A 26,124-nucleotide genomic window follows, 5' to 3' on the forward strand; every position below is an offset into this window, starting at 1 on the left:
GGAGTTACAGATTTACCATGTGGTCCTCTGCAAGAGCAACAAGTGCTCTTAACCTCTGAGCCATCTCTCCAGCCTTAATTTCGGGTAATTTTAAAAAGGAGGTACTAGTTCTAGTTTTAGAACAGTAAAATAAAGGAGAATGGAAATGCCTGCTTCCCCTAACTGGGATTAAATAGGCCTTAATTCCGTGTGTTCCATAGAAAGAAACAGCATTTTCCTGGAACTTAGGAAAACATTTTACTGTAAGCAATAAGTTAACCTCAAGAAATGCTGAGTAGGTAAGAATGGGGTGGCAGCAGGGGGCCAACAAGCACAACCAGGGGGCCAAAAGCAGCTAGATTTTGTTATTTTGTATTTTTCAAGACTACAGAAAGTTATTTAAAAAATTCCAAACAAATTTTATCGAAGTGAATTACTAAGTTATGCAAGATGTAATACAGTATGTGAACAGGTTCTACTTGTTCGCCAAAGACAAGCCGAACGCACATAGGTGTGTATACAGTCCTAAAGTCATCAGAAACACAACTAACAGGAACTGTTTATGAGGGGTTTCTCTAACTCACGTGACCTGCCTGCCTCAGTCGCCAAAGTGCTAGGACAGCAAGCATGAACCATCGCCATCTGCAATTTCATTTTATCCTCTCAAATTAATTTCTATGTGCTCATTTTCTGTTCCCTCCCTCCCTCTTTTGGGACAGAATTTAAAAAAAAAAAAAAAAAAAAAAAAAAAAAAAAAAAAAACAAAAAACAAAAAACAAAAACCATTGTGGTGAAGGCTGTGATCCCAGTGATAGGCTGAATAAGGAGTTGGAGATCAATGGGACCTTTCCTCCACCCCGCTATTTTTTGTTTTTGAGACAAGATTTCTCTGTGTAGCCTTGGCTGCCCTAGAACTCACTCCATAGGCCAGGTTGGACTCAAATTCACAGAGATCTACCTACCTATCCCTCCTGAGTGCCGGGATTAAAGGTGGGCACCTTCACTACCAGGTTAATAAAAAAAAAACTAAATAAAACACAGCTCAGTGTGGTAATGTAAGTCATTATAAATAAGCCCAGCACGCAGGGAGCACAGGCAGGTGAATCTCTATGAGTTTGAGGCCAGCCTGGTCGACATAGTTCCATATCACCCAGGACTACAAAAGACAAAATAACAAAAAACAAAAACAAAAACAAAAAACCCACCCCCCACCAAACCGGCCAAATTTTACTTCAGATAAACAACAAAGGAAATAACATAATAACAATTAACAAATACCTCAGCTTCTGGGGGATGGAAGGATTAAAGAGTTGGAAAACTCTTGATCAGATTGCTATGACCCTTTATGAAATTGCCCAAAAGTAAATTAAAAGTCAACCAGCTTGCCTCCCACCCCCCAACCCTGCCACACACACACACACACACACACACACACACACACACACACACAACCTAGGTTTCTATTACGAGACTCAAGAAATAAAATGTGGAATTAAAAGTAGATATGCCCAGCAGCACATTCTAGACCCTGAATGTCTAGTCACTCCAACATAAACGCGAAATTTCAACTGAAGCACTCTCCAAGTTAAGCCAAGTGGTTCCCCCATAATACTTGCATTCGGAAGGTGGAAGCCGTAAGATCCAGTTCAAGATTATCGTTGGCTATATATTGAGTTTAAGGCTAGCCTAGGGCAAGTAAGATCATTCAGAGTACCAACAAAGAATACCAAAAGCAGCCTCTGTACCCATCACAGGACATCCTATCTTGAATTAAATTAAGTGTGTTATCTTTTCTATTAAAATGAATATCTAAGCTGGGCACTGTGGCTTTAGTTAATCCCAGCACTTGGGAGAGAAGCAGGTGGATCTCTTGAGTTCGAGGCCAGCCTGGCCTACAGAGCAAGCGCTGTTACAGACAACAAACAAAACAAAAAGTCTAGACCCTCAGAGTCATCCCAACATAGTTGAGCAATGTTAGACTTCTGAGGAGAAAGAACGTGGTGTCTGTCCAAAGTGGGGTGTGAAGAAGGACCAACTAGGCACTTTAGTTCAGTCTCCTGTACTTATTATTTCCATGTAGCCGATGCCAGTCTGTTTCCTAACTCTTGGCAGGCCGCCCCTGGGTTCTGCGACATCTCAAAGGCCTGAGGCCTGGTGCTTTGCTGAGGGTCAAGTCTCCTCAGCTTTTAATCATTCCCCTACCTTCTTTCTAACAGCGAGAAAAGCGCCTAAAGATGTGGAAGGAAGGCTACCCACACAGATACTCACACCAGTCAGGGGCAGGGAAAGTGAATTCCGCGCTTGGGCACGGGCTCGGGCTCGGCCTCGACTAGGCCAGCAGCTCCGGCCATCGCCGCTCAACATGGCGGTTAGGCTTCCCCAACGGCCACTCACAGTCCAAGCCAAGCCTAAGCTCCATTGGCTGGGGCTTTGAAGTTGGCTCCTCCCACCCAATCATAAGAGGGGCAGGGAGCAGCTCTTGCTTGCGCATGCGCACTGAGAATATTCCCCCCCTTCCAGAGCCCCAAAGAAGCCTGCGCCAGAAGGTTGCTTGAAATTTCAAGTTTGTCATTTGTTGCTAAACTAACCAATGAGTAGAAAATCCTTTACAGCAGTAGCGTCTTTATTTTAAGAAACGCTGAACCCGTCCAGATGTAGTGGCACCTGTCTTTAACCCAGCCCTTGGGATGCAGAAGCAAGAAGAGCTCTGTGAGTTCAAGGCCATCCTGGTTTATTTCTTGAGTTCCAGGATAGCCAGGGGCTATGTAAAAACGGGAAAAATATATTAAAAATAAAAAGACATGGTCTTGCTTTATAGCGGTGACCAAAAACTCCCGAAAAGAGATTGTGTCTGCAGATACTGATTGAATGATTAGATCTGAGGTCAGTACTGTGGAGACAGGAATGTTGCAGGTCCAGAGGCTAATTTATCTTGGACTAGTTCTAGCCTTCTGAAAACAGCCATTCTTTGTCTATCTCTGTGTTGGAACTAAAATCTTGTACTCGTAGATAGAAACCATTTGGAATCTTATTAACTTACCAGACCACTAGCTTCCACCAACCAAAAAGCTAAGAATGCTATCAGAAAACATCTTGGGCCTATAGAAAAGCTTTCCTTCCATCTTGCGATAGTCACCTCTCTGATATAACCACCACTATATTTTTAAATTGTCTTGCTTTAGGACTCTCTTTGTTCTGTAAAACTGCCCAACATCACAAAATAGTTTCCGTGTAATTTGGAGTTTCCTCATCTGTGAAAAAGGGGATACTAGCAGATCTGACAATAGTTTAAAAATTAAACGGTGTGTGAAATTTTTAGTGTGATGCCTTGCCCATAGAGTTTTGGTTTCGTGTGTGGTATTTTTCTAAAGCAAACAGAGGGACAGATGTCCTTTAACTTGGATTACGCGTCATTTCGTCCTCTTCGAATTCAAGAAATTGGGACGTAAAGGACAAATATAAAGCTATGCCTGGTGGCACAGGACTATACTCCCACCTACTCTGGAGGCTAAAAGTGAAAAATTCAAGGCCAACCCGGACAATTTATCCAGACTCTGTCTCAAAGAGAGAACTGGAGGTATTGGCCAGTGCTAAAGCGCTTCGGCGTGGTTGAAGCACTTATTTCAGTCCAGAGTACCCTTAAACAAGACATACAAGTGTGGGCATATGTGGTGACAATAAGAACATTTGATTGGTCACACCTGTAACACTGGCAAAGTCCGAATACGAGGCCACCTTGCTCTCTGTTTCAAAAGGCCGAGAAATGAACCTTTGAGGTACGTGTATCACTTTGCAGTTAAACAGGAGTTCTGTGATCGCCACCAAATTCATGTTTTCATCCCTCTTGTTAACTGTCAACTATTAGGTTCTACCAGTAGAATCCAAAATGTCGGCCTCCTGAAGCCAATAGCCAGCCGTGTCACGTGACACCCCCATGTCCTTGCTTTCCTGAGCATTGCATCAGCCGAGCCCAGGAGCCTTCCCAGAAACCGGCTTGTTAGCTCATTCGCGCTCCGAATGATTGGCGTGAGAATGGACCAATAATATTAGTGGATGGCAAGGCGTAGCGGGTCACTTTTCATCAGAGCGCTCTGATTGGGTGGTGAGGTACGGGTCTGGCACCGGTTGTGGCGGGTGGGTATAGCTGTGTGTGCGCATCTGAGGGAGCAGGTAACTGCGGGCGAGTGGCGGTGGGTTCTGGTCAAGGCCCTGGGGTCGCGGACCCTGGGGAGAAAAGCGAGCCCTGAGAGCTCTACGAGAAGAGCCGGCGCTCGGAGGGGGAGGGGCAGCTGCAGCGGCTGCCGAGCGGTCCCGCCCCTAGCTTGGGTCGGGACCCAGACTCCGCAGGAGCACAATATCGAGAGTAGCTTTTGCTATTCTTTTGGAGCCTTGAAAGTGGTGTAGCTTCGGGTGGACTTGCGGAGGACCAAGACCTTGAGAAGATCGCGATTGCTCTCCAGTCACCGGACCCAGAGCTAAGGGTTTGTCTCCTCCAATTTTAATCCATTAGGGGTTTGGGGAGGCAGGCCTTAAGAACAGGGTGACCAAAATGGATGGAGTCTCTCTCTCTAAGAGGCATCTCCATTCATTCTTTATTAGGTTCTCAAACCTTACCCCAGACTGGCCTGAACTCAACTCTGTAAGCCAGGCTGGCCTTGAACTTGCGGCAGTTCTCATGCCTCAGCATTTCGAGTTCTAGAATTGCAGGCGTGAGCCAGCACTCCTGACTCGATTCTTTATGTTGTTTTGAGACAGGGTTTCACTATGTAGACCAGGCTGGCCTTGACTCACAGAGTCCCTCTTGAGTGGTGAGACCAAAGGCGTGTGCTCTTAATATTAACAGAATAGTTGATACCCTCGGGTTCACCCGAACAAGTATATTCAGCAGATTTTCAGACAGTCTGAGTTTCCTGGTGTGCTTTGGAGTTTGTTAATGCCCAGCATGCTATTTAAAGATGAGTATAATCAATCATGAGCATGCATTGAACGACCACTCTACTAGATACTTAAAAACATGTTGTACCGATGAACTGAAACCAGCCAGGACGACTCCTACTGAGATGTAACACATACTCTGATTGGGAGATGAGCGTTAAATAGTCCCGGCAAATTATCCTTTGAGGCTAGGAGACAGTAAAAGAGGGGGAACCTGGTGAAGAAAGGAAAGGTTTGCTTAAGTATGTTATCAAAACGAAGTCATTAGGAAGATGGGAAAGGAGTGGTCAGGCAGCATGCCTGGCTTATAACTGGAAGTATGTTACATTACAAGGTCCTGGGGCTGAAGTCACCTTGTAATTCCAGGCCAAGGGTTTGACCCCAAGCTTGCAAATACAAATAAATAAATGTCCTGAAGGTCTTTTAGCCCCTGGTGGGATGTATCCTCACCCTGTCCTACAGATCTCTTATGTATGTCGAGGAAAAAACAAGTTGGAATCGACTTATTAAGGTCGGGGTCCCTGATCTGGAACCTCAGTTTTCCTCCCTCAGACTCCTGAGCTCTGGGATTGTCTGGGTAGGGACACAGCTTTGAACAGTCTCCAGTCTCCATAGGGTAATAGCCAACACGTTAGAGCCCAGTATACCACACTGGTTATGTCTGTATGTAGTCACCTCCCTAAGGAGGGCACTGTTTCTCCACTGGTTCTCAGTTCATGACAAGAAGGCAAAGGTGGGAAGTTCAAATGTGCTCTAGAATGTTAACTTTACCTCAGCCTGTCTGTGTAGAGAAGCAGTTCATTTTCTTTAGCAACTATAACGTCAGTCTTGTAGCCAGTTAAGAAGGGCGGAAAAGAGAATGCAGCATGATAAGATTTCTGAGAACCTCAACTCCTTACGGTGAATAGCAAGACCCTATGGGAATGCAAGGCCATTTTTCCCCCTACTCAGGCTGTTGTACCGTCTTTTTTGTCCCTTTGGGGCTTCTGTCTGGGTGGTGTGCTGATTGAGCTATGAGTAGATCAGTTGGAGTTGTGGTTGGCTCTGAGTCAGGATGTTATGTGCTTTGTGGGTGTGTTTAAAAACTCTGCGTTAGTGGATGTAGAACAGTATCCGTTTCATTAATTTTTCTCTGATGCTCACAAGGTCCTGTTCCACACAGGGACGAAACTCTGGCTAAAGTGATGTAGCAGTTAAGTTCTCTAGAATTCTAGAGACGGTTGGATGATGTCACAAACGAGTCAGTTCTCATTTGTCAGGACAACCAGCACCGTAGAACGCTACCACACTAGACAGCAATTGGGGCACTCACCAAAACCGGTCATCCCACACCACACGCGCCCTGCCTTTCAGGGATATTATAATACAAATAAAAGAGTAAAGTTGCCTTTTGTCAATCTCCCTCAGTTCTGAGTCCCTGGGTTCGTTCTTCCTATAGCCCGCTCATTTTGAAATAATGCATACTCTGTCACAGTTCGTAGTAATCTCATGGCTAGAACCCAGCCCGTTCCCAGTTAGGGTTCTGGAGAGTTAGGGTACGTCGAGGTTGGTACCTGGATTCTTTAGGGTGAACCGTGGCACAGATAAGCTCGTCACTGGGATCACAGCCACTGACACAAGTGTCAGCCCAATCCTAGCAGCTCTGTCTTTGGGGATATGGGACTTTGTAGGTTAACAAACGACCTGGAAGCTCTTCAGAGGCCAGTAGATACAGACACGTCCTTTTGTTGAGGTGGCCATCGCCGATTCCTGGCAGTGGGTGCTCAGTGCATATTTGTTTAAATGAATGAAAAACAGGAATAAGGGCCCCGCTTTGCTTGAGGTCAACTGGGGGAAGATGGCCAGAGTCACTCTGCCGAGGCAGCAAAAACTTCACAGCGAGCGTGACTGTAACCTGGGACATTGCAACACGAAGGTTTTAGGATCAAAAAAAACCTGTGTCATTCTTTGACTTGGCCTGAGACACCATGAGTCTTGTGTAATGCCCACTTTTAGTTCTATTTCCCTAACTTCCCATCATTCCTTCTTCCAGTTAGTTCCCTGAGGAGACTTTCAGAGATGGACTCCACTCTAACAGCACGAGAGATCCGAGAGCGGTTTATAAATTTCTTCAAACGAAATGAGCACACCTATGTCCACTCCTCCGCCACCATCCCTCTGGATGACCCCACCTTGCTCTTCGCCAACGCAGGCATGAACCAGGTAAAGATCTTCCTTCCTCTGCCCAACTCTTGGAGTCAGGCAGAACCTGGGTTCTGTCACGCAGCAGGTAAACTTGTGCGACTCTCTGTGGTGAACCCGAGTTTCTGAAAAGAACAGTACTGCTTGTGTGCGATGGTTAGAAGTGAGTGAGAGGGGCTGGGAACATGGCTCCCACATTCAGCCAAGAAATTCTGTTTTAAATGAGTCTTGGAAAGATTCCTTGCTTTTATGGCATTCGAGATCAAGAATTTGATGGGGCAGGTGATAGCCCTGGTGTAGTGTACAAGGTTGAATCTTAGCAGTTGAGAGGCAGAGGCAGGCGGCTCTCCACTCAAGGTCATAGTGAATTCCAGGGCAGCCAGGGTCACAAAGGACATAACGGAGCGAAGGAGAAAAGGAAGGAAAAAAGGAAGAACACTTTTAAAAAGAATTTGAGGCCAAACTAGACTACATATAAGACCACGTCTCAAAAAATTAAAAAAAATTTTTTTAAGAGTTCAAGGGCGGGGTTGGGGATTTAGCTCAGTGGTAGAGCGTTTGCCTAGCAAACACAAGGCCCTGGGTTCGGTCCCCAGCTCTGAAAAAAAAAAGAGTTCAAGGGCAACTTATTTTTAAAAACACATTTCAAAGAGAACCCCAGAACAGGCAAAATTTACATCTGCAGCAGTTGCCTAGAGGAGAATGGAATGGAGACGAGAAGGGGAGATAAAAAACTGTGCTGTGGGGTTGGGGATTTAGCTCAGTGGTAGAGCGCTTGCCTAGCAAGCGCAAGGCCCTGGGTTCGGTCCCCAGCTCCGAAAAACAAACAAACAAACAAACAAACAAACAAAAAACTGTGCTGTTCGTGTTGAGCTGTGGTGGACAGCAGTGGGCCGTGTGGCAGGGAGAGCAACTGTAGAGAAAGTAAGGAAGTGCAAAGTTTCTGAGAGAGCATGCTAGAGCAGAGATAGAACTCACTATGTAGACCTGATTGGGCTAGAACTCACAGAGATCCACCGTAAGTAAGGAAGCCATACTTTTCTGAGTAATTGAGAAACTGGGCAGTCTTAGAAAGATAAATAACTACAGCCCTGTAAGCTATTAGCTTTCCCCTGCAAACCAAAATATGGTTTTAAGATTTTATTTTTTCATCTTTCATTGTCTCTTTCTTCTGAGGAAAAAAAAGACATTTTTATTAGAATGTTGGGGGCTGGAGAGATGAGGTGCCTCAACACTTGTGAGCACTGTCTGCTTGCTTGTCCAAAGGACCCAGGTTCAATTCCCAGCACTCACAAGGTGTCTCACAACCATCAATAACTTCACTTTCAGGGATGCAATGTACTCTTCTGGCTCTGTGGGCTCTAAGCACACGTGACACACATACATATACAGGCAAACACTGATTTCATAAAAATAAAAAATAAAACTGAAAAGTTTTCTTTAAAATATTTGTTTTCTTTCCTTTTTTTTTTTTTTTTTTTTTTTTTCCTTTTTTTTTTTTTCGTGCTGAGGACTGAACCCAGGGCCTTGTGCTTGCTAGGCAAGCGCTCTACCACTGAGCTAAATCCCCAACCCCTTTTCTTTCCTTTCTTACTGGGGATTGAACCTGGGGCTTCAAGGTATGATCAGCAAGCACTCTATATCCTCAGCCTTCTTGTTACATGTATGTATGAGCACCTGGCCCTGGAACTCGAGGATCTGCCTGCCCTGGTCTCCCAGTGTAGCTTGTCACTATAGCTGTCTTTTTGTTTGGTTTGGTTTTTTGAGACAGGGTCTCTCTACATAGTCCTGGAACTCACTATATAGATCTGACTGGGCTTGAACTCAGAGATCCACCTGCCTCTACCTCCAAAAAGCTGGGATTATATTCATGGACCACCAAACCCAGCCCTGGCAAACATTTTTTTAACCTTTTTTCAATGTTTATTTTGTTTTATAAGTATGGGTATTTTGTCTATATATCACATGTTCCTGTAGAGGAGGGGTTTAAAGCCCCTGAAACGGGAGTTTCAGATGGTTCTGAGCCATCGTGTGGGTGCTGAGAATTGAATCTGGGACCTCTGTAGGAACAGTCAGTGCTTTTAACCCCTGAGCCATCTCATCCATCCCCTTCAAATCTTTTAAAAACTGACTTGTTTCTATTTTATGTATATGCATGTTGCTTGCACATATTTATGTATAGCACGTACATACCGTGCCCACAGAGGCCAGACGAGAATGTTGAATCCCATAGGCCTGGAGTTAGAGACATGTGAGTTGCCCTGTGGGTACTGAGAACTGAACCTAGAGCCTCTGCGAGAGCAGCAAAATCTCTTAAATGCTGAGCCATCTCTCTGGCCCTCCTATTGATTTGAACTAATTTGTTTTCCAAGTTGGAAAACACCAAATTGTAGGAGCCTGGTAAAAACAGTAAGGCGAAGTTGTGTGTCTGGCAGTGACACATCAGCGTGTGTGCGAATGGTTAAATCCCCAGTGCAGGGACACCAAACCTGCATAGCCAGTCCTGTATCAGCTAGGGGGACATGCTTATCTGTCTCAGGACTTTCCTTCTGTCACCTTTACTCCCAAGTGAGCATGTTCATTTGTATGTGAGTCCTGGGGTGATCTTAAGATAGCCATTCTCAACCTGTGGGTCAGTGTTTACATTACGATTCATAACAGTAGCAAAATCACAATTATGAAGTAGCAACAAAGTAATATTATGGTTGGTGTCACCACAACACGAGGAACTTCAGTAAAGGGTCGCAGCCATAGGAACCGTGGGAACACACTGCTCTGTGACCTGGGAACCACATCCTGCAGGTGCTGCACACTTGACATCACCTGCACCGTTTAAAAGTCAGACTATTCCTTTCTCTCTTTTAGTTCAAACCCATCTTCCTAAACACAGTAGACCCTTCTCACCCCATGGCAAAGCTGAGCAGAGCTGCCAATACCCAGAAGTGCATCCGAGCTGGGGGCAAACACAATGACCTGGATGACGTGGGCAAAGATGTCTACCACCACACCTTCTTTGAGATGCTGGGCTCCTGGTCTTTTGGGGACTATTTTAAGGTAAGCTTAACATAGGTGTCTTAGTTTTTTTTTTTTTTTTTTTTTTTTTTTCCTCCTAACTCTGGGTTCATTTCCACAAAAGGGACGGGGTTTTTAATTTTGATTGTTCTAAAACATAAAATATCATTTAGAAGATTTGGAATGAAGGGCATTTAATAATCCTGAGACTCCCTAGAAAACACGCATCACGTGATGTCTCAGTTTCTGTTTCCTGTATAAGTTGGATTTTTTTGGTTTATAATGAAGATATTGTCGTTTTGAATCCGTGTTCTGGATCTTTCTTTTCATAGGAATTGGCATGTAAGATGGCTCTGGAACTTCTTACCCAGGAGTTTGGTATTCCAGTTGAAAGACTCTATGTCACTTACTTTGGTGGGGATGAGGCAGCCGGCCTAGAGCCAGATCTGGAGTGTAGACAGATCTGGCAAAATTTAGGGTAAGAGGGGCCTGGAGAGGTGGCTCAGTTGAAAGCTCATATTGCTCTTGCAGACTTAAAAAAATTCTTAAATCTTAATAAAATGGGGGATACAGATAAGAGTATAACCCACTACACGAAGAGAGAGAGTTCTAAGTTCAGCATAGTCAGGCTGGAGAGATGGCTCACTGGTTAAGAGCACTGACTGCTCTTCCAGAGGTCCTGAGTTCAATTCCCAGCAACCACATGGTGGCTCACAACCATCTGTAATGGGATCTGATGTCCTCCTCTGGCATGTAGGTATGCATGCAGATAGAGCACTCATATATATACATTATTTAAATAAATTTCTTTAGAAAGAAAAAGAATCAGGATGGTTACTCACCCACCCCAATCCTTCCCTCTTTGCAGTGAGTTCCAAATATACACTTGGCCACTCAACTATACCCCAGCCACTTGGTATTTAATTATTAGATTTCATCGTGATACCCAGGTTTGATGACATACCTGTAATCTTTATAGCCTGTTGGCAGAGGCGGCAGGATCCTGAGTTCGGGACCAGCTTTGGCAACATAGCAAGACCATCACAAAAACATAAAGAAAAACGTGATCTCTCAATTAAATGACTGATTGCCAGGCAGTGGGGCTCACTTCTTCATAAGGAATCATGGATCTGATGTGCGGTAGAAGCAAGTCTTGGAGGGATTTCTGGTGGCTTCAAGTGGTTTCTCTTCCTTATTCTGTGCAGACTGGATGAAGCCAAAATTCTCCCTGGCAACATGAAGGACAACTTCTGGGAGATGGGTGACACGGGCCCCTGTGGTCCCTGCAGTGAGATCCACTATGACCGCATTGGTGGCAGGGACGCTGCACACCTTGTCAACCAGGATGACCCCAATGTGCTAGAGATCTGGAATCTCGTGTTCATCCAATATAACAGGTAGTGTGGGCCTTTCTTTTTCCACTAAGAGCAGTTCCTTTTCTTTAACCAAACCTTCTTGACTGAAAGTTGTCTGTGATCTTTATTTTTGGAGCCAGAGAACAGCCCTGAGCTTCAGACGCTCCTGGGATCGTGTGGCACTGTATTGTCTGTCAGGTTTCCGTCTGCTCCCTGGGACAGGAATGGACCTGCTTAAAAACTAATCATATCTCATATACTGAGAACCATTTGCTTCCTGAACCATTTGCTCTCTGCTTTAAGAATAGGGCTCTGGGGGGTTGGAGATTTAGCTCAGTGGTAGAGCGCTTGCCTAGCAACCGCAAGGCCCTGGGTTCGGTCCCCAGCTCCGAAAAAAAGAACCAAAAAAAGAAAAAAAAAGGCTCTGGGTTGGAGAGATGGCTCAGCAGTTAAGAACACTCACTGACTGCTCTTCCAGAGGTCCTGAGTTCAATTCTCAGCAACCACATGGTGGCTCACAACCATCTGTAATGGGATCCAGTGCCCTCTTTTAGTGTGTCTGAAGACAGCTACAGTGTACTCATATACTATAAATAAATAAATCTTTAAAAAAAAAAAAAGGCTCTGGGTGTAGTGGTACATGCCTTAAATTTCAGCATTCAGGAAGCAAGGGCAGGCTCATCTCTGAGTTTGAGGCTAGCCTGGTCTACATAGTGTGTTCAAGGACAGCCAGGGCTGCGTAGAAAGACCCTGTCTCAGCACCATTCCCACCCCAAAATAACAAGTAGACAAGGAGACTGGGTATTCAGCCCCTCTTCACAATCCAGACAGTGGCAAATGGGGAATAATAACAATTTTCCAACAATACTGAGTGAATTTTAACCAACGGCCCAGAGAGGAGCAGCCCCGGCCTGCTTCAGTTTCCTTCTCGTCTCTGTCACACAGGGAATCTGATGGTGTTCTGAAACCTCTCCCCAAGAAAAGCATTGACACAGGGATGGGCCTGGAGAGACTGGTGTCTGTGCTGCAGAACAAGATGTCCAACTATGACACTGACCTTTTCGTTCCTTACTTCGAAGCCATTCAGAAGGTATTGATCATGTTGGGAGCATGGACACGTCTATGGAGGCCTGCGAGATGGACCGTTAGCACTGTCGGCATGGATGGATGCCCATGTGCTTTTATAGCCCAAAGTACTTGTTGCTCTCTGCCTACGCCATACTGTCAGCATAACTCTGAGTAGAGGCACGCTATGCCATTCGTCAGGGCTAGGGCCTGGCTTGAGGCTCTTTGGCTCCCTACCACCCCTTTCTTGCAGTTGTGGGGCATGGCAAGATCGTCGTCCTCTCCCAGAGCTCCTCACCCTCTAAAAGCCTGCTCATGTAAGCCAGCAGGAATAGGACTGTTTCATTACCCTCTCCTCTGGTCACCTGCAGGGTACAGGCGCCCGGCCGTATACTGGGAAGGTTGGTGCTGAGGACACTGATGGAATTGACATGGCCTACAGGGTTCTGGCTGACCACGCCCGGACCATCACTGTGGCGCTGGCTGATGGCGGGCGACCTGACAACACAGGACGGGGGTGAGTTAGTCACACTGTGGGCAGGGTTTGGGTGGATACCATGAGTGTTCTGACTGGAACTCAAAGCCATACTTAACTATGGTTTGTTGTTGCCTTTTGTGTAGTGGAGAGATCCCCTCCCTCCCCTCTTTTTAACAGCCAAAGGGGGTTTTAATGTATTTTAAGGCTATGCTATTTAACAGTTTCTACTAAGTACTGAGGTAAAGCTGGCACGAAAGCCCTCGGACAGGTCTTGGCAGGGTAGGGGTAGATACTGACTCAGCCCAGGAAACTGCATTCCTGACTGGGTGGGCCAGGGACCTCATACGTCGTTTGGCTTTGGCTTGGGTAGCTAAATAAACTGCATAAGCAGAGGAACAAAAGCTAATGTTGCTCGGCTTTGAGTGGGAGCTACCAGGGCCTCAGCCGGGGCTGTTTCCTAGCTGATGCTAAGGCCTGCCTCTCACAGGTATGTGCTGAGACGGATCCTTCGCCGAGCTGTTCGCTATTCCCACGAGAAACTGAACGCCAGCAGGGGTTTCTTCGCCACATTAGTTGATGTTGTCGTTCAATCCCTGGTACGTAGAAGACCCCTGCTTTCATCTCCGTGCTGAAGTCATAGTCTAAGAGGGATATGGTGGGTGCTGATACACTGTGAACGGACATCTTACAAGAGATGATGGGGGTCAGGTATGGTGGTGTACACTTTAATTCCAGCACCTGAGTGGCAAAGGCAGAAGCAGAGGCAGATGAGTTTGAGGCCAGCCTGACTGCATTGTATAAGTTATAGGCCAGCCAGGACTGCATATAGAGTGAATCCCCATCTTAAAAAAGAAGGGGGTGTGTCATGGAATAGTCTGGCCACCTGAACCCTTTCTGTCAGGGAGACGCCTTTCCTGAGCTGAAGAAGGACCCAGATATGGTGAAGGACATCATTAATGAAGAAGAGGTACAGTTTCTCAAGACTCTCAGCAGAGGGCGGCGCATCCTGGACCGGAAAATCCAGAGCTTAGGAGACTGCCAAACCATCCCAGGTGAGGCCCAGCTCTCACCTCCGCCAAGGCCGAATGCACCCCACTTAAACTGCTTTTGCTGTGCAGTAAGACTTGGAGCACAATGAACTATAAAAGAATTTACTGTGGTAAAACTTCAAACAGGGGTTGGGGATTTAGCTCAGTGGTAGAGCGCTTGCCTAGGAAGCGCAAGGCCCTGGGTTCGGTCCCCAGCTCCGAAAAAAAAGAAAAGGAAAAAAAAAAAAACAAAAAAAAAAAAAAAAAAAAAATTCAAACAACACACAAGTGAAAACCTTTTCCAAATACGTTTCTCAGAGGTAAACTCTTAGGAGTTGGCAAGATGGCAGCTGCCAAGGCCGGAGGATTATGAGGTCAAGGCCAGGCTCTGGGACACTTGTAACAAAATCCTATCTCAGGAAGTAAAACATAAGATTTTAGTGTGTAACCAATGCTTCAGGATTTTAATCTGTTTGCATGAGATTACGAATAGGTGTTTATGTCTGCATATTTTGCACATGAAAGTAACCTGAAGTCCACATTATCTTTCATCAGCTGAGAAAATTAATTTTTTCCCCTCCGTGATGTTTTGCTTCTTTTTGATTATGTGTGTGTGTGGTGGGGGAGAGTGTGAATGCAGTGCCCGCAGAGGAGAGGCGCTGGAACCCCTGGGGAATAATAGGTGTTGGTGTTTGTGAGTAGCCCACCATGGATACCCAGGTCCTCTGCAAGAGTGACAAGTGCTCCTGACCTCTGAGCTATCTCTCTAGTCCTGGTTATTTCCTTTTTAAAGAACTCATTCATAGTGCTCAGTTTAAGAAACATATTTACCAGGAGACCCTTTATCTTTCTTATAACTCAGGCCTAAAAGGTTTGTCTTGCCTTAACTCTGTTCACTCCTGTTCCTCCCAGCAGCGCCCTGGGAGGACTTGGCATGGGAAGAGAAGGGTCTGTCCATGTCGTTTTTGACACAGTTGCTGTGTACTGTGCAGGTGATACCGCTTGGCTCCTCTATGATACTTACGGATTCCCAGTGGATCTCACTGGATTGATTGCTGAAGAGAAGGGCCTGGTGGTAGATATGGATGGCTTTGAAGAAGAGAGGAAACTGGCCCAGGTAAGTAAGGAGTGTGACGAGTGACTCTAAGCACCTGTCTCCCCGCTCACCCCCACTCTTGGGGCTGCTTTCTCTTTCTTAAGGAAAAAACCTCTATTTCTGTTACCACCACCATCACAGAAAAGAATATGCGGGATGAGGTGAAAGGCAGCACCTGCTTGGCAGAAGACAACTTGATTCCTTTCCTTTAAGGTCTCCCCACCCCCAGCCAGCGATGCTCATCTCCCCTGGGCTGTCTGCAAATGTGTTAGAGGCATTCTCAGTTTTCATAACTGGGGCAGAGTTCTGTCATCTCGTCGGTAGAGCCTAGAGATGCTACTCCGTGTCCTGACATGCTAGAAGACAGCCCCCAAAGCAAAGGCTGGTCTGACCCCAAATGCCAGTAGTGTGAAGATTAAAGAACATTCTTCTTGGTTTTTCCGTGGCCCTATTTTTGCCAAGTCTCAGTTCTCTTTTTCTCCTAGACTGACGTAACTGAGATGCTCTTTTCTCTTGTTTTGACAGCTGAAGTCACAGGGCAAGGGGGCAGGGGGTGAAGACCTCATCATGCTGGACATTTACGCGATTGAAGAACTTCGGGCAAAGGGTTTAGAGGCCACAGATGATTCTCCAAAGTATAACTACCATTCAGACCCCAGTGGTAGCTACGGTACGCTAGCCTTCTACTTCCGTGCCATTTGACTTTTCATTTGGGGAGGTTCAAGAGACGAGTCTCAAGGTGCCCAGCTGTACTTTTATACTCATAGACGCCCTTGGCTGGTGGTCTCCTTAACCATATATTTAAATATAGTTACAGGAAGTTGTTTCTGTAGGGAGCGTCCAGCTACTCTTAAACCAATTTCCCTTAATCAGGAACACGTTGCAGAAAAAGGCAGGTGACCTAAAAACAGTCACAGTTGTAGCAGCTGCTGAACCCTGCACGGGAATAATAGAATAGACTTCTAGAAAATGTGAATAAACAAGTGGGTATGCACTGCATGGGCCCGGCAGACATCGTCTTATACCAAAATCATGTCGTGAGGCTGTTTGTTTCATTTTGCTTCTTTGAGACAGGGTCTTACTGTGTAGCTCTGGCTAGTGTAGAACTTCCTATTTACACCAGGCTGGCCTGGAACTCAGAAATCTGTCTGTCTCAGCCTTCCAAGTGCTTAAGACTGAACACATACGCTGCTGTGCCCAGCCCAAGTCCATTAGCTTTAAGTGTGTGTGTGTCTGTATGTGTTTGAGTGTCTGTGTGAGTATGTGTGTACACATCTGTGTGTGTGTCTGTGCATCTGTGTGCATGTGTGTGTACACATCTATATGTGTGTAAGTGGGTGTGTGAGAGAGAGAATTTAAAATATACTACTATAATTGTATGAGACAGAATTAGATTTACCAAGTTTGTGTCTAAGGTACAGGGTGACCAACTGTCCGGTTTATTCAGAAATGCCCCAGTGTTAACACTGAAAACCCTAGGAAATCCCTGTGGCCGAGCAGTGATTCTCTAGTGGGAAATCAGTGTGCTAGTTCTTTTATGAAGTCTAAGGGGCTGGTTTTCAAAATACAAATAGACAATAAGGACCAATAGCAATAGAACTTAGCAAAAAGCAAATAAGAACATGGGATTGGAGCCAGGTATGGTGTGATTTTAATCTCAACACAAAGGATGCAGAGGCAGGTGGATCTCTGTGAGTTGGAGGCTAACCAGGTCTACATAGAGAATTCCAAGCCAGCAAGGGCTACGTACTAAGACCCTGTCTCCAAAAAACCGAAAGAGAATATGTGACCTGGGCTGCGGCTGGGAGCTCTGGGGATGAGTGCTTGGGTAACATGAGGGTCTGGGTTCAAACTTCAGTCTCAGCACAGAGGGGGAATAAAATTATATATATATGTGTATGTGTGTATATATATACATATATGTATATGTATATATATATTTTTTTCCACCAAAGTCACTGACCTGTCTCCCCCTATTTCTGTATCTGTCGAGCAGTGTTTGAATGTACAGTGGCTACCGTGCTTGCTCTGCGTAGGGAAAAGATGTTTGTGGACGAGGTGGTCACTGGCCAGGAGTGCGGAGTGGTGCTGGACAAGACCTGTTTCTATGCCGAACAAGGAGGGCAGATCTTTGATGAAGGCTACTTGGTGAAGGTCGACGACAGCAGTGAGGATGTAAGGCCAAACTCTTTCTTGTTAGCTGTGGAAGGCAATCGGGATGAGGGGTCGGCGGTTGGGGGAGCTGGGTGCCTTCCCTTCTCCTTCACACTCTGAGCCTTGAGGGGGCTGACTTGACAGATGCTTGGATCTTATTCTTTTGTTGGTTTTTCTTCTGCAGCCAAGAGGGCTGCTGCTATTATTGTTGTTGTTATTTCATGTATATGAGTATACTGTTGCTGTCTTCAGACATACCAAAGGAGGGTGGTTGAGAGCCACCATGTGGTTGCTGGGAATTGAACTCAGGACCTCTGGAAGAGCAGTCAGTGCCCTTAACCACTATACCTGTTGCTGTCTCAGTTCTTAGGTACTGAGAGTCCCTTGCAGGCAGGATGCAGATGCTAACACTTATTCCTACATGCTTCCTTCTGCATAAGGAGAAGGACTCCGTTTTCACTTGCTGATGGGTATTCTTTGTTGGGCTTTTGAGGCAGAGTCTCACACTTATAGCCCAGGTCAGTCTTGATCTCTCAGTAAGCCTGCCTCCGCCTTTCCTGTGTTAGGAGTAGAGGTGGTCGTCACCATGCCTGACAGAGACACTCTTGAAGGACAAACATTCTTAGACAGCTCAGCCTCTAGTGTGGCCACTGCTGGCTGTTTGGTGCTGATGGCTCAGTCAGTTGGTCTCCTTTGGCAGCTGATTCCTACTGATAGGATAGGATCCATTTCAGAGGATTTTAAGGTGTTCTTCACTGAGGAAGCAGTTCTGTTTGTAGAACGCTTGCTTAGCATGCACACTCCCTGGATTCCATTCCCACATTCTCTAAAGCTGGGAGTGGGGCTATGCATGTGTGATCCCAGCACCTGAGAGAGAAGACAGGCAGGTTAAGAGGCAAGGTCACCCTAGGCTACCCAGTTCATCAAAGGGCCACGTGTACATCATCTGACGATAGGGGTGTGTCTGCCCATGAAAGAATTGATGTGTTTGAAGATTCTATTTACTTGTTGGTGTCCTTGACTCTGCAGAAAACTGAGTTTACAGTGAAGAATGCTCAGGTCCGAGGCGGGTATGTGCTGCACATAGGAACAATATATGGTAACCTGAGAGTGGGGGATCAAGTCCGGCTGTTCATTGACGAGGTAAGTTGCATATGCTAACCCACATGTGATGTTTATTTACTTACTTAGTGAGTCCGTCTCTTGAACACTTTGTAGTTAGGCCTTAGGGTCATCCTGTTGTCCTGTCTCCCGAATGCTAGAAGCATGGACTTGCACCACCCTGTCCAGCTCCCCATTTGATCTTGGTCGTAATTTTTTTTTTCTTTTCTTTTTTTTTGGAACTGGGGACTGAACCCAGGGCCTTTTGCTTGCTAGGCAAGCGCTCTACCACTGAGCCAAATCCCCAACCCGGTCGTAATTATTTTTAATACTTTTATTTATTTATTTTTGGTGTCTTTCTGAGCCAGAGAACCCTGGCTTTCCTGGAATTCATTTCATAGACCAGGCTGGCCTCGAACTCACAGAGATCTGCCTGCTTCTGCTTCCTGAGTTTTAAAGGCGAGCAGTACTTTGCCTGCCTATTTTTAATATCTTGTCTCTGTGCACATTTCACAGCACACATGCAGGTCGAGGGTGACCTGAAAGAGTCGGTTCTTACCATGTGGGTCCCAGGCATTGAACTCAGATTGTCAAGCTTGGTGGCAAGCGCCTTTGCCCACTGAGACATTTTGTAGGCCCCTCCTAAGTGACAGTATTAGCAAAGCACAGTAGTAATGTAGGTGCAGTTTGTAGTTTGTGTGGGACGAGCTAACCCTCAAGCCTATTTGGTTCAAAGTTAATCTTTTTGTAAGTGTTATTTAGTCTTTGACAGTTTCACACATGTATACAATTTACCCTGATCCTATCCTGTAAAGCATCCCCTTCGCCCATGGATTGCTTTTCAAACTCCATGAACTTTTTCAGAGTCAAGGAGCTTTTTTATGTTAAGAACTAGGAATTCAGGTGATGTGTGCACACCTTTGTGCTTGGCAGAAGCGTCGGGAGTTTGAGGTCAGCCTTTGGCTTGCATAGTGTGACCCTGTCTCAAAAACAGAAATAAAGCTAGGTTCTGTTGCATGTGACAGGCATCTACAGTAATAGCTCAGAAGCAGTATGTGTTTCACATTATAGATGTTAAAGGGCCAGCTTGTCTTTGATCATTATTCATCCCTAGGTTTGCTCAGGATTTAGTTTCATGGACCAAAGCGGTAGTTGTAAGATGCGTTATTCGGGCCAGGGGTTGGCAAGCTTCTTTTTGGAAATCCCAAGTAAATACTTTTGGCTCCTCCGGCCGTACGGTATCAAGCACAATTTCTCAGCTATGATGCGGTACTATATGTTTAATGTGTGTAAACAGATAAATGTAGTTGTGTTCCAGTAATCCTATTTACAAAACAGTACCAAAACCAACAAGAGGCCGGGCATGGTGGCTTAAGTCTTTAACCCCAGGAGGTAGAGACCCATGGGTCTTTGAGTTCCAGGCCAGGCCTATCCTAAAACAAAATCCAAGCAGACAACCAATCAGGTGCAGCCCATCAGCCCCAGTTTGTTATCCCTGTTCTGAGCAGAGGAAGATGGAGGGCGTACATTCCCTCTCACACCCTCCTGGCCAGAACTTAGTTCTATGCCCACTCTATAAAGAAAGCTGGGAAAAACCGTTTTTACCCTGAGCACCCTAGTATCCAGCAAGATGTTCTGGTACTTGGGGACAGCTCCGTAGCAGCCATCTCTGCCCCCTGCAGCCCCGGCGAAGACCTGTCATGAGCAACCATACAGCTACACACATCCTGAACTTTGCCTTGCGCTCAGTGCTTGGGGACGCAGACCAGAAAGGTTCACTGGTGGCTCCTGACCGCCTTCGGTTTGACTTCACTGCCAAGGGAGCCATGTCCACGGAGCAAATCAAGAAGACTGAGGCGATTGTCAATGGCATGATTGAGGCAGCTAAGGTAGGCTCTCCCGTGCCAGAGGAGTTCTTGCATCGGGAGGCTCACTCTTCCTGTACCATGGCTTTCTGTTGTGGAGGCTCGGAGGCCCAGATGCTCCCACTCTGTTGCACTGTGTCCTGACCCGTGCACGGGGATGCTGAAAGCCGTGTCTCCACTGCCTACAGTGTGGAGTCTCTGGTCTCCCACCCCCTTAAGAAGCCTGTTCTTGTAGTTAATAGTGTTCGCCTAGCAACACACAGTGGGGTTACAACCTCAGAGCCTGGGTACAGGCCCAGATGCTGGCCAGGCCGCTTCCTCACCGTCAGAGATTGCTCTAGCTTTTTTCCTCTCTTTTTACCGCAGCCTGTCTACACCCTGGATTGCCCCCTGGCTGCAGCAAAAGCCATCCAGGGCCTTCGAGCTGTGTTTGATGAGACCTATCCTGACCCTGTGCGAGTTGTCTCCATTGGAGTCCCGGTGTCAGAACTGCTGGACGACCCCTCCGGGCCTGCCGGCTCCCTTACTTCTGTTGAGTTTTGTGGAGGAACGTGAGTACCTTGGCAGGGACAGCAGTAGATGGGCTCACCTGCTTGTGGCCATCCCCCCTGAGGATGTGAAACTAGACTGGGCCAAAGGTCATTCCTTCATTCGTTTGTTTATGATTTGCTATGCTTTGATTGGCGCTCAGGGCCTCAGATGCTAACCGAGTGTTCTTCCATTGAGCCTCAGACTCCCGTTTTTCTAAGGGTAAAATGAAGTCCTCAGAAATGGACTCGCCAGATCAGATTTCCAAGAACCTTCACAGCCTGGCAGTCCAGCGAGACCCCTCAGTGTTCAGCGTTACCGTGTCTTGGGTTTCTAATGAAATGTCCTTTCCAGGATGAGGAGATGAAGACTCTGTCTGCACATTCTCAATTGCTGGCTCTTGTTTCCTGGGTTCACCCTCTAAGTGAAGCTGTGAGAATTCAGAAATGAGCAAGGCTTTAGATGCTCACGGAGCTTAGGCCCTGGCCCCAGGTCATTCTAGACCTGTGCCCCCTGAAGCCCTTTGCCAGAGCAGCATCTGGGGAGGGAAGCTGAATCCATTGCCTGAGAGCTCCTCAGGAGACCTGGCTTGGCTGGCTTGGGACCACTTGCTCTGCAAGCAGCACGGAAAGCATATCCCTGAAGGCCTGATTATGCCAGCCAGAGCCTCCGGCAGGCCTCAGGCCAGTGGGAAACATAAACAGTGTACAAATTAGGGGGACCCGAGAGGTCCAGTTCAGGCCTTTAGGAGGTCCCACTTATACTCAGGCACACACATTCACTGACACCTTCGGGCGTGGCTTTCCAAGACTCTACCAGTCTCTCAGAAAGTGACTGAGAGTTAATGCACCTCGGGCCCTCTGAGCAACTGGAGACTGAGTCCCATTATAGATCTGTTTGTTTAAGAGTACTAGGGTCGTGAAAAGTAGTCCTCAGTAGTCTCACCCAAGGAGCGTTTTTACATACAAGACACAGCTCTTGTTCCACCAAATCAAAATGTCTCCTGCACTCTAATAACAGTATTACTGAGTTGGTTATTAGGGGTTTCGGCATTTTGAAGACAGTCTCGTATGGTTTTCGTAACAGTCTGGCAAGGCAGACTTCTCTACTTTTCATACTTGAGAGAATTGAGGCTCGAAGAAATAGTGTCCTGCTCTCTGAGCATTCTGAAGCCCTGGCTTCCAGGCTCATCCCAACTCTCTCCCCAGCTCTGCTCCTTCTCTTTCTTGCCTTTGCTTCTGAACTGTGCTCATAAAATCCCTCAAGAGTGAAAGGCAGCTGGAGGTGTGGTGGCAAATGTCTTTAATCCCAGCACTCAGGAGGCAGACAGATCTGAGTTTGAGGCCAGCCTGGTCTACAGAGTGAGTTCCTGGTCAGCCAGGGCTACATAGTGACACCCTGTCTCAGAATTGCTTCCTAGGGCAAATGCCTCTCACCCAGGGCTCCACAAACTCCTTTTTCTTCAGCTTTGTGTGTGTGTGTTCTGCTTTCAGACATCTACGGAATTCTAGCCATGCAGGAGCTTTCGTGATAGTGACTGAAGAAGCCATCGCCAAGGGCATCCGCAGGATTGTTGCTGTCACAGGTGCTGAAGCCCAGAAGGTGAGCAGGTCAGGCTGACCTGTGGGTCCTGCCAGTCAAAGGAGCGCTGTCAATGTGCAGGGCTTCTAGCCATCATGTTTAATCTTTTATATTTGGGGGCCGGTCGCATGGCTCAGTACAAAATGGCGCTTGCCACAAAGACTGACAACCTGAGGTTGTGATCAGTGACCCACATAAAATGTATGGAGAGAACTGACTTCATAGAGTTGTTCTCTCTCACAGATAAACCATATACACACACTCATACACCGCGCGCACACACAACTCCATACACCACACATACATACACCCCCCCATACACCACACACACATCACACACAAAACTATAGGAGAAATTTCCAAAAAGCAAACAGCATCTAGGAAAGCAGAATACATAGATCCTGCGCCTTCCTCCTAGCCCAGGTCTGTGTGTGAGCCTCCTGCTTCATATGCCCTTCCCTCCACTTATCCCAGGGGTGGACACTGTGAGGAACGTGGCACCAAGGAGAGCCGTTCAGCTTTGTGGTAGATCCTGAGGAAAGGTCATTTCCCCAGGTGGAAGGGCTTCCGGGTCATGCGCATGAACCAGCTTTGAACAGGAGTTAGGTGCAGCCTTTGCTGCCCAGGCGTGTGTGCCCAGAGCCCTTGCTTCCTGAAGGAAAGGAATCCTCATGTTTATAGCTCTGATTGTTCTCTTCCTAGGCCCTCAGGAAGTCAGAAACCTTGAAGAAATCTCTCTCGGCCATGGAGGTCAAAGTGAAGGCCCAGACTGCACCCAACAAGGATGTGCAGAAGGAAATTGCTGACCTTGGTGAGGTAGGGATGGCCGCCCTCTGTTTGTTCCTTATATCCAACCAAGGAGTAAGACCCTCCCTGTGCTTAAACTTTTTGTTCCTTTATTTGTTGTGCTTTTTAAAGACGGGGTCCTATTCTGTAGCCAAGACTAGCCTGAAAGGCACTCTACAGCTCAGGCTGCCCTCAGATTTGCAGCTGTCCTCTGGTCTCAGCATGTCTCTGCAAACGTGAGCCACGTTCTGGGCTGGGGAGGGGGGGGGGAGATATCTAGTTCTTTGTCTGAGAAAGGATATCATGTATCCATACTAACCTGGAACCCCTGGAATTTCTTGGTATGTTGGGCTCCCTGCAAGTCTTTTTTTTTGGGGGACCGAACCCAGGGCCTTGCGCTTCCTAGGCAAGCGCTCTACCACTGAGCTAAATCCCCAACCCCTACCTGCAAGTCTTTGCAGGCTCTATTCACAGCTGGTTAGGACCAGGTCTCAATGGACGCCCCTTTTATCACACTACTTTCTGTCCAGTGATGGCTGCTGAGTTAATATAGTGACTAGTCTTAAAGCCAGCAGATATCTTGGTGGTTTCCTGTTTTCTCAGGCTCTGGCCATGGAAGACTTTGGTTCAGAGACAGAGGGTGTGGCAGAGTGGGCTTGAGTTTCACCTTACCTCCTATTGGCCCAGACCCCAGATGGTCTTCTGCTTTGGTTCCAGGTCCTGGCCACTGCAGTCATTCCCCAGTGGCAGAAAGATGAACAACGGGAGACTTTGAAATCCCTGAAGAAAGTCATGGATGACCTAGACCGGGCCAGCAAAGCCGATGTCCAGAAGCGAGTGAGTCTTGGTGGTGCTGGCAGCTGTAAGAGCCCACGGGCTTTCTAGAGAGAGGCTGACAGGGTTGAGAGTCTGCGCCCTTGGCCTAAGCCTTTCTCCTGGGCTTCTTGTAGGTGTTGGAGAAGACTAAGCAGCTGATTGACAGCAACCCCAACCAGCCTCTGGTCATCCTGGAGATGGAGAGCGGTGCATCGGCCAAGGCAAGCAGGGAGAGGGCCAGGGCCCTACGTCAGCTGGGGGGTGTTTGTCCTTCCAGCCTTGCCAGCCCTTTTATTTTGGGTTTGTGGTCACCGGGGGCCCACTGCTTGGTACTGAAGTTAGGCTGAGCCATGGAGAGATCTGGTGGCCTGAGAGGGAGGAGCTTCCTGTGCTTAGGAGCCAGGGTCTTTGCACGGGCTCCTGGGAACAGGGTCTGCTCTTAGGAAATGGGATGGTGCTCTGAGGGCTGAGTTCCACAGACTCCCTTTAGAAAGCAGGGCTCCCTGCCCCGGTGCTATGACCTAACACAAGATTCTCCCCTCAGGCCCTGAATGAAGCTTTGAAGCTTTTCAAGACACATTCTCCTCAGACATCTGCAATGCTCTTCACGGTAGACAACGAGGCCGGCAAGATCACATGCTTGTGTCAGGTTCCTCAGGTCAGAACTTCCTACAGCCTCAGTCCAAATCAAAGTCTGCAATCCCGTAGGCCGTGGGAAACACTATCTGTAGCTTCTCAAGGAGAAGACTGTGTTTGTGTGCATGCAGTCCTCATTAGAAACAGTTGATCTGTCGTTTGTCACCCCCGCTTGGTGCCTTTTACCCCTTAGGCTTTCTTTTGAGTGACAGTATTCACTACTGGCTTAGCTTTTTGTCCTCACCTTGGCACTGGCCATAGCTGCTCTCCTGTAACCGCTATAGAGTTAGTCTTGGCCTGTGGTAGCTTCACCCATGACACAAGTGGGTGTTGGGGGCTCCTGCCTTTCCCCACCTCAGTCCCATCTTTTATGCTGACTACCATTTTCCCTTCCTGTCTTCTAGAATGCAGCCAACCGGGGGCTAAAAGCCAGCGAATGGGTCCAGCAGGTTTCAGGCCTGATGGATGGTAAAGGTGGTGGGAAGGACATGTCTGCCCAGGCCACAGGCAAGAACGTGGGCTGCCTTCAGGAAGCACTGCAGCTGGCTACTTCCTTTGCCCAGCTCCGTCTCGGAGATGTAAAGAACTGATGGGAGGGAAGTCCTCTCAGGAAAGCATCTCCCCATCAACCAGTCATGTCCGGGTGCAGGAGTCCAGCCGGGAGCTCTCCTCCTGCCATTTGAGTCTTGGGACCTTCCAGCAGCCCTGTCCGTCCTGATCCAGCAGTAACTGGAACGCGCCTGGAGCTGTCCTGTGATTCATTGCCCCTTTCCATTCTGCTCTGAGCCATAATGTCAGCGCCATCTGTCTAAAGTCACTACCCAGGAATGCTACCTAACATCCTGATCGCGTCTAGATGAGGTCACTCTGCCATCCTGAGGCTTCTAGGTCTGCAAGTGGGAGGGAAGCCTTCCACTGCAGAAAATAAAAGGACCATGTGCAATACTAGATGATACCATGCTCTCCTTTCTCCTGAGGTTGACCTCAGCTCCCTATACATGCAGAATACAGGCTGTGAGTGGTTCTGGCTGGTTTCTGATTGATGTTATCACAGAGTACAGCCTCAGACTCCTGAACTTGAGGAATGGCCCCTGGAAGAGCAGAGCTAGAGGCAGAATGGGTGGGCTGAAATTGAGGCATTCAGTAAAAGGGGTGGAGGAAAATTCTTCTGAATTGCTTCACATGAAGAAGCACCATCTTAGTCTCTTGGGACAACCTCATAATGGCTTTCATCATGTGTGTTCAACGTGCCTCCCTTTGAAGCTGCTGATATGAGGTCAGACAACTAATGTAGGAGGTATGAATGTACAGATGTCTTCTAGTTACTGCCCCATCCCTGCTTCTTTAACCTGAAGTAGGTTCAAGACCCTGGCTCGGCCCTAAAATGCAATTTATATGAATCTACAAACAGCAGGGTCTGGAAGCTGAGATACTGCCTGCTTATGACAGATCTCAGAGTGTTAGAATTATTTATTATTCAGTTGTAGGAAGAGAGATAACATCCATTTATTAAACAAGTGTTGAAGCA

General features: G+C 47.1%; 1 protein-coding gene across 1 annotated transcript; it reads left to right on the forward strand.

Annotated features, from left to right (window-relative positions):
- Positions 1–4,100: 4,100 nt before the first annotated feature.
- On the forward strand, positions 4,101–25,549 carry Aars1 (alanyl-tRNA synthetase 1). Its single transcript, XM_032887444.1, has 21 exons — positions 4,101–4,149; positions 6,947–7,116; positions 9,961–10,149; positions 10,440–10,585; positions 11,313–11,504; positions 12,408–12,552; positions 12,899–13,044; positions 13,493–13,601; positions 13,907–14,057; positions 15,026–15,150; positions 15,655–15,799; positions 17,126–17,304; positions 18,313–18,426; positions 20,067–20,273; positions 20,616–20,800; positions 22,271–22,379; positions 23,061–23,174; positions 23,862–23,981; positions 24,095–24,181; positions 24,505–24,618; positions 25,001–25,549. The coding sequence occupies exons 2-21, from the start codon at positions 6,973–6,975 to the stop codon at positions 25,184–25,186; spliced, it is 2,907 nt and encodes a 968-aa protein (XP_032743335.1). The 5' UTR covers positions 4,101–4,149; positions 6,947–6,972; the 3' UTR covers positions 25,187–25,549.
- The last annotated feature ends 575 nt before the right edge of the window (positions 25,550–26,124 follow it).

This window comes from Rattus rattus, chromosome 17, assembly GCF_011064425.1.
Source record: "Rattus rattus isolate New Zealand chromosome 17, Rrattus_CSIRO_v1, whole genome shotgun sequence".
Lineage (NCBI taxonomy): Eukaryota > Metazoa > Chordata > Mammalia > Rodentia > Muridae > Rattus > Rattus rattus.

What these genes read in the sequence shown, in the direction of transcription:
- Aars1 (XM_032887444.1), top strand. Translation starts at nt 6,973, where the DNA reads ATGGACTCCACTCTAACAGCACGAGAGATCCGAGAGCGGTTTATAAAT. An exon ending in CTTTTGGGGACTATTTTAAG is followed by an intron (nt 10,150 to 10,439) that starts GTAAGCTTAACA and finishes TTCTTTTCATAG; the next exon opens with GAATTGGCATGTAAGATGGC. An exon ending in ACTTCGAAGCCATTCAGAAG is followed by an intron (nt 12,553 to 12,898) that starts GTATTGATCATG and finishes GGTCACCTGCAG; the next exon opens with GGTACAGGCGCCCGGCCGTA.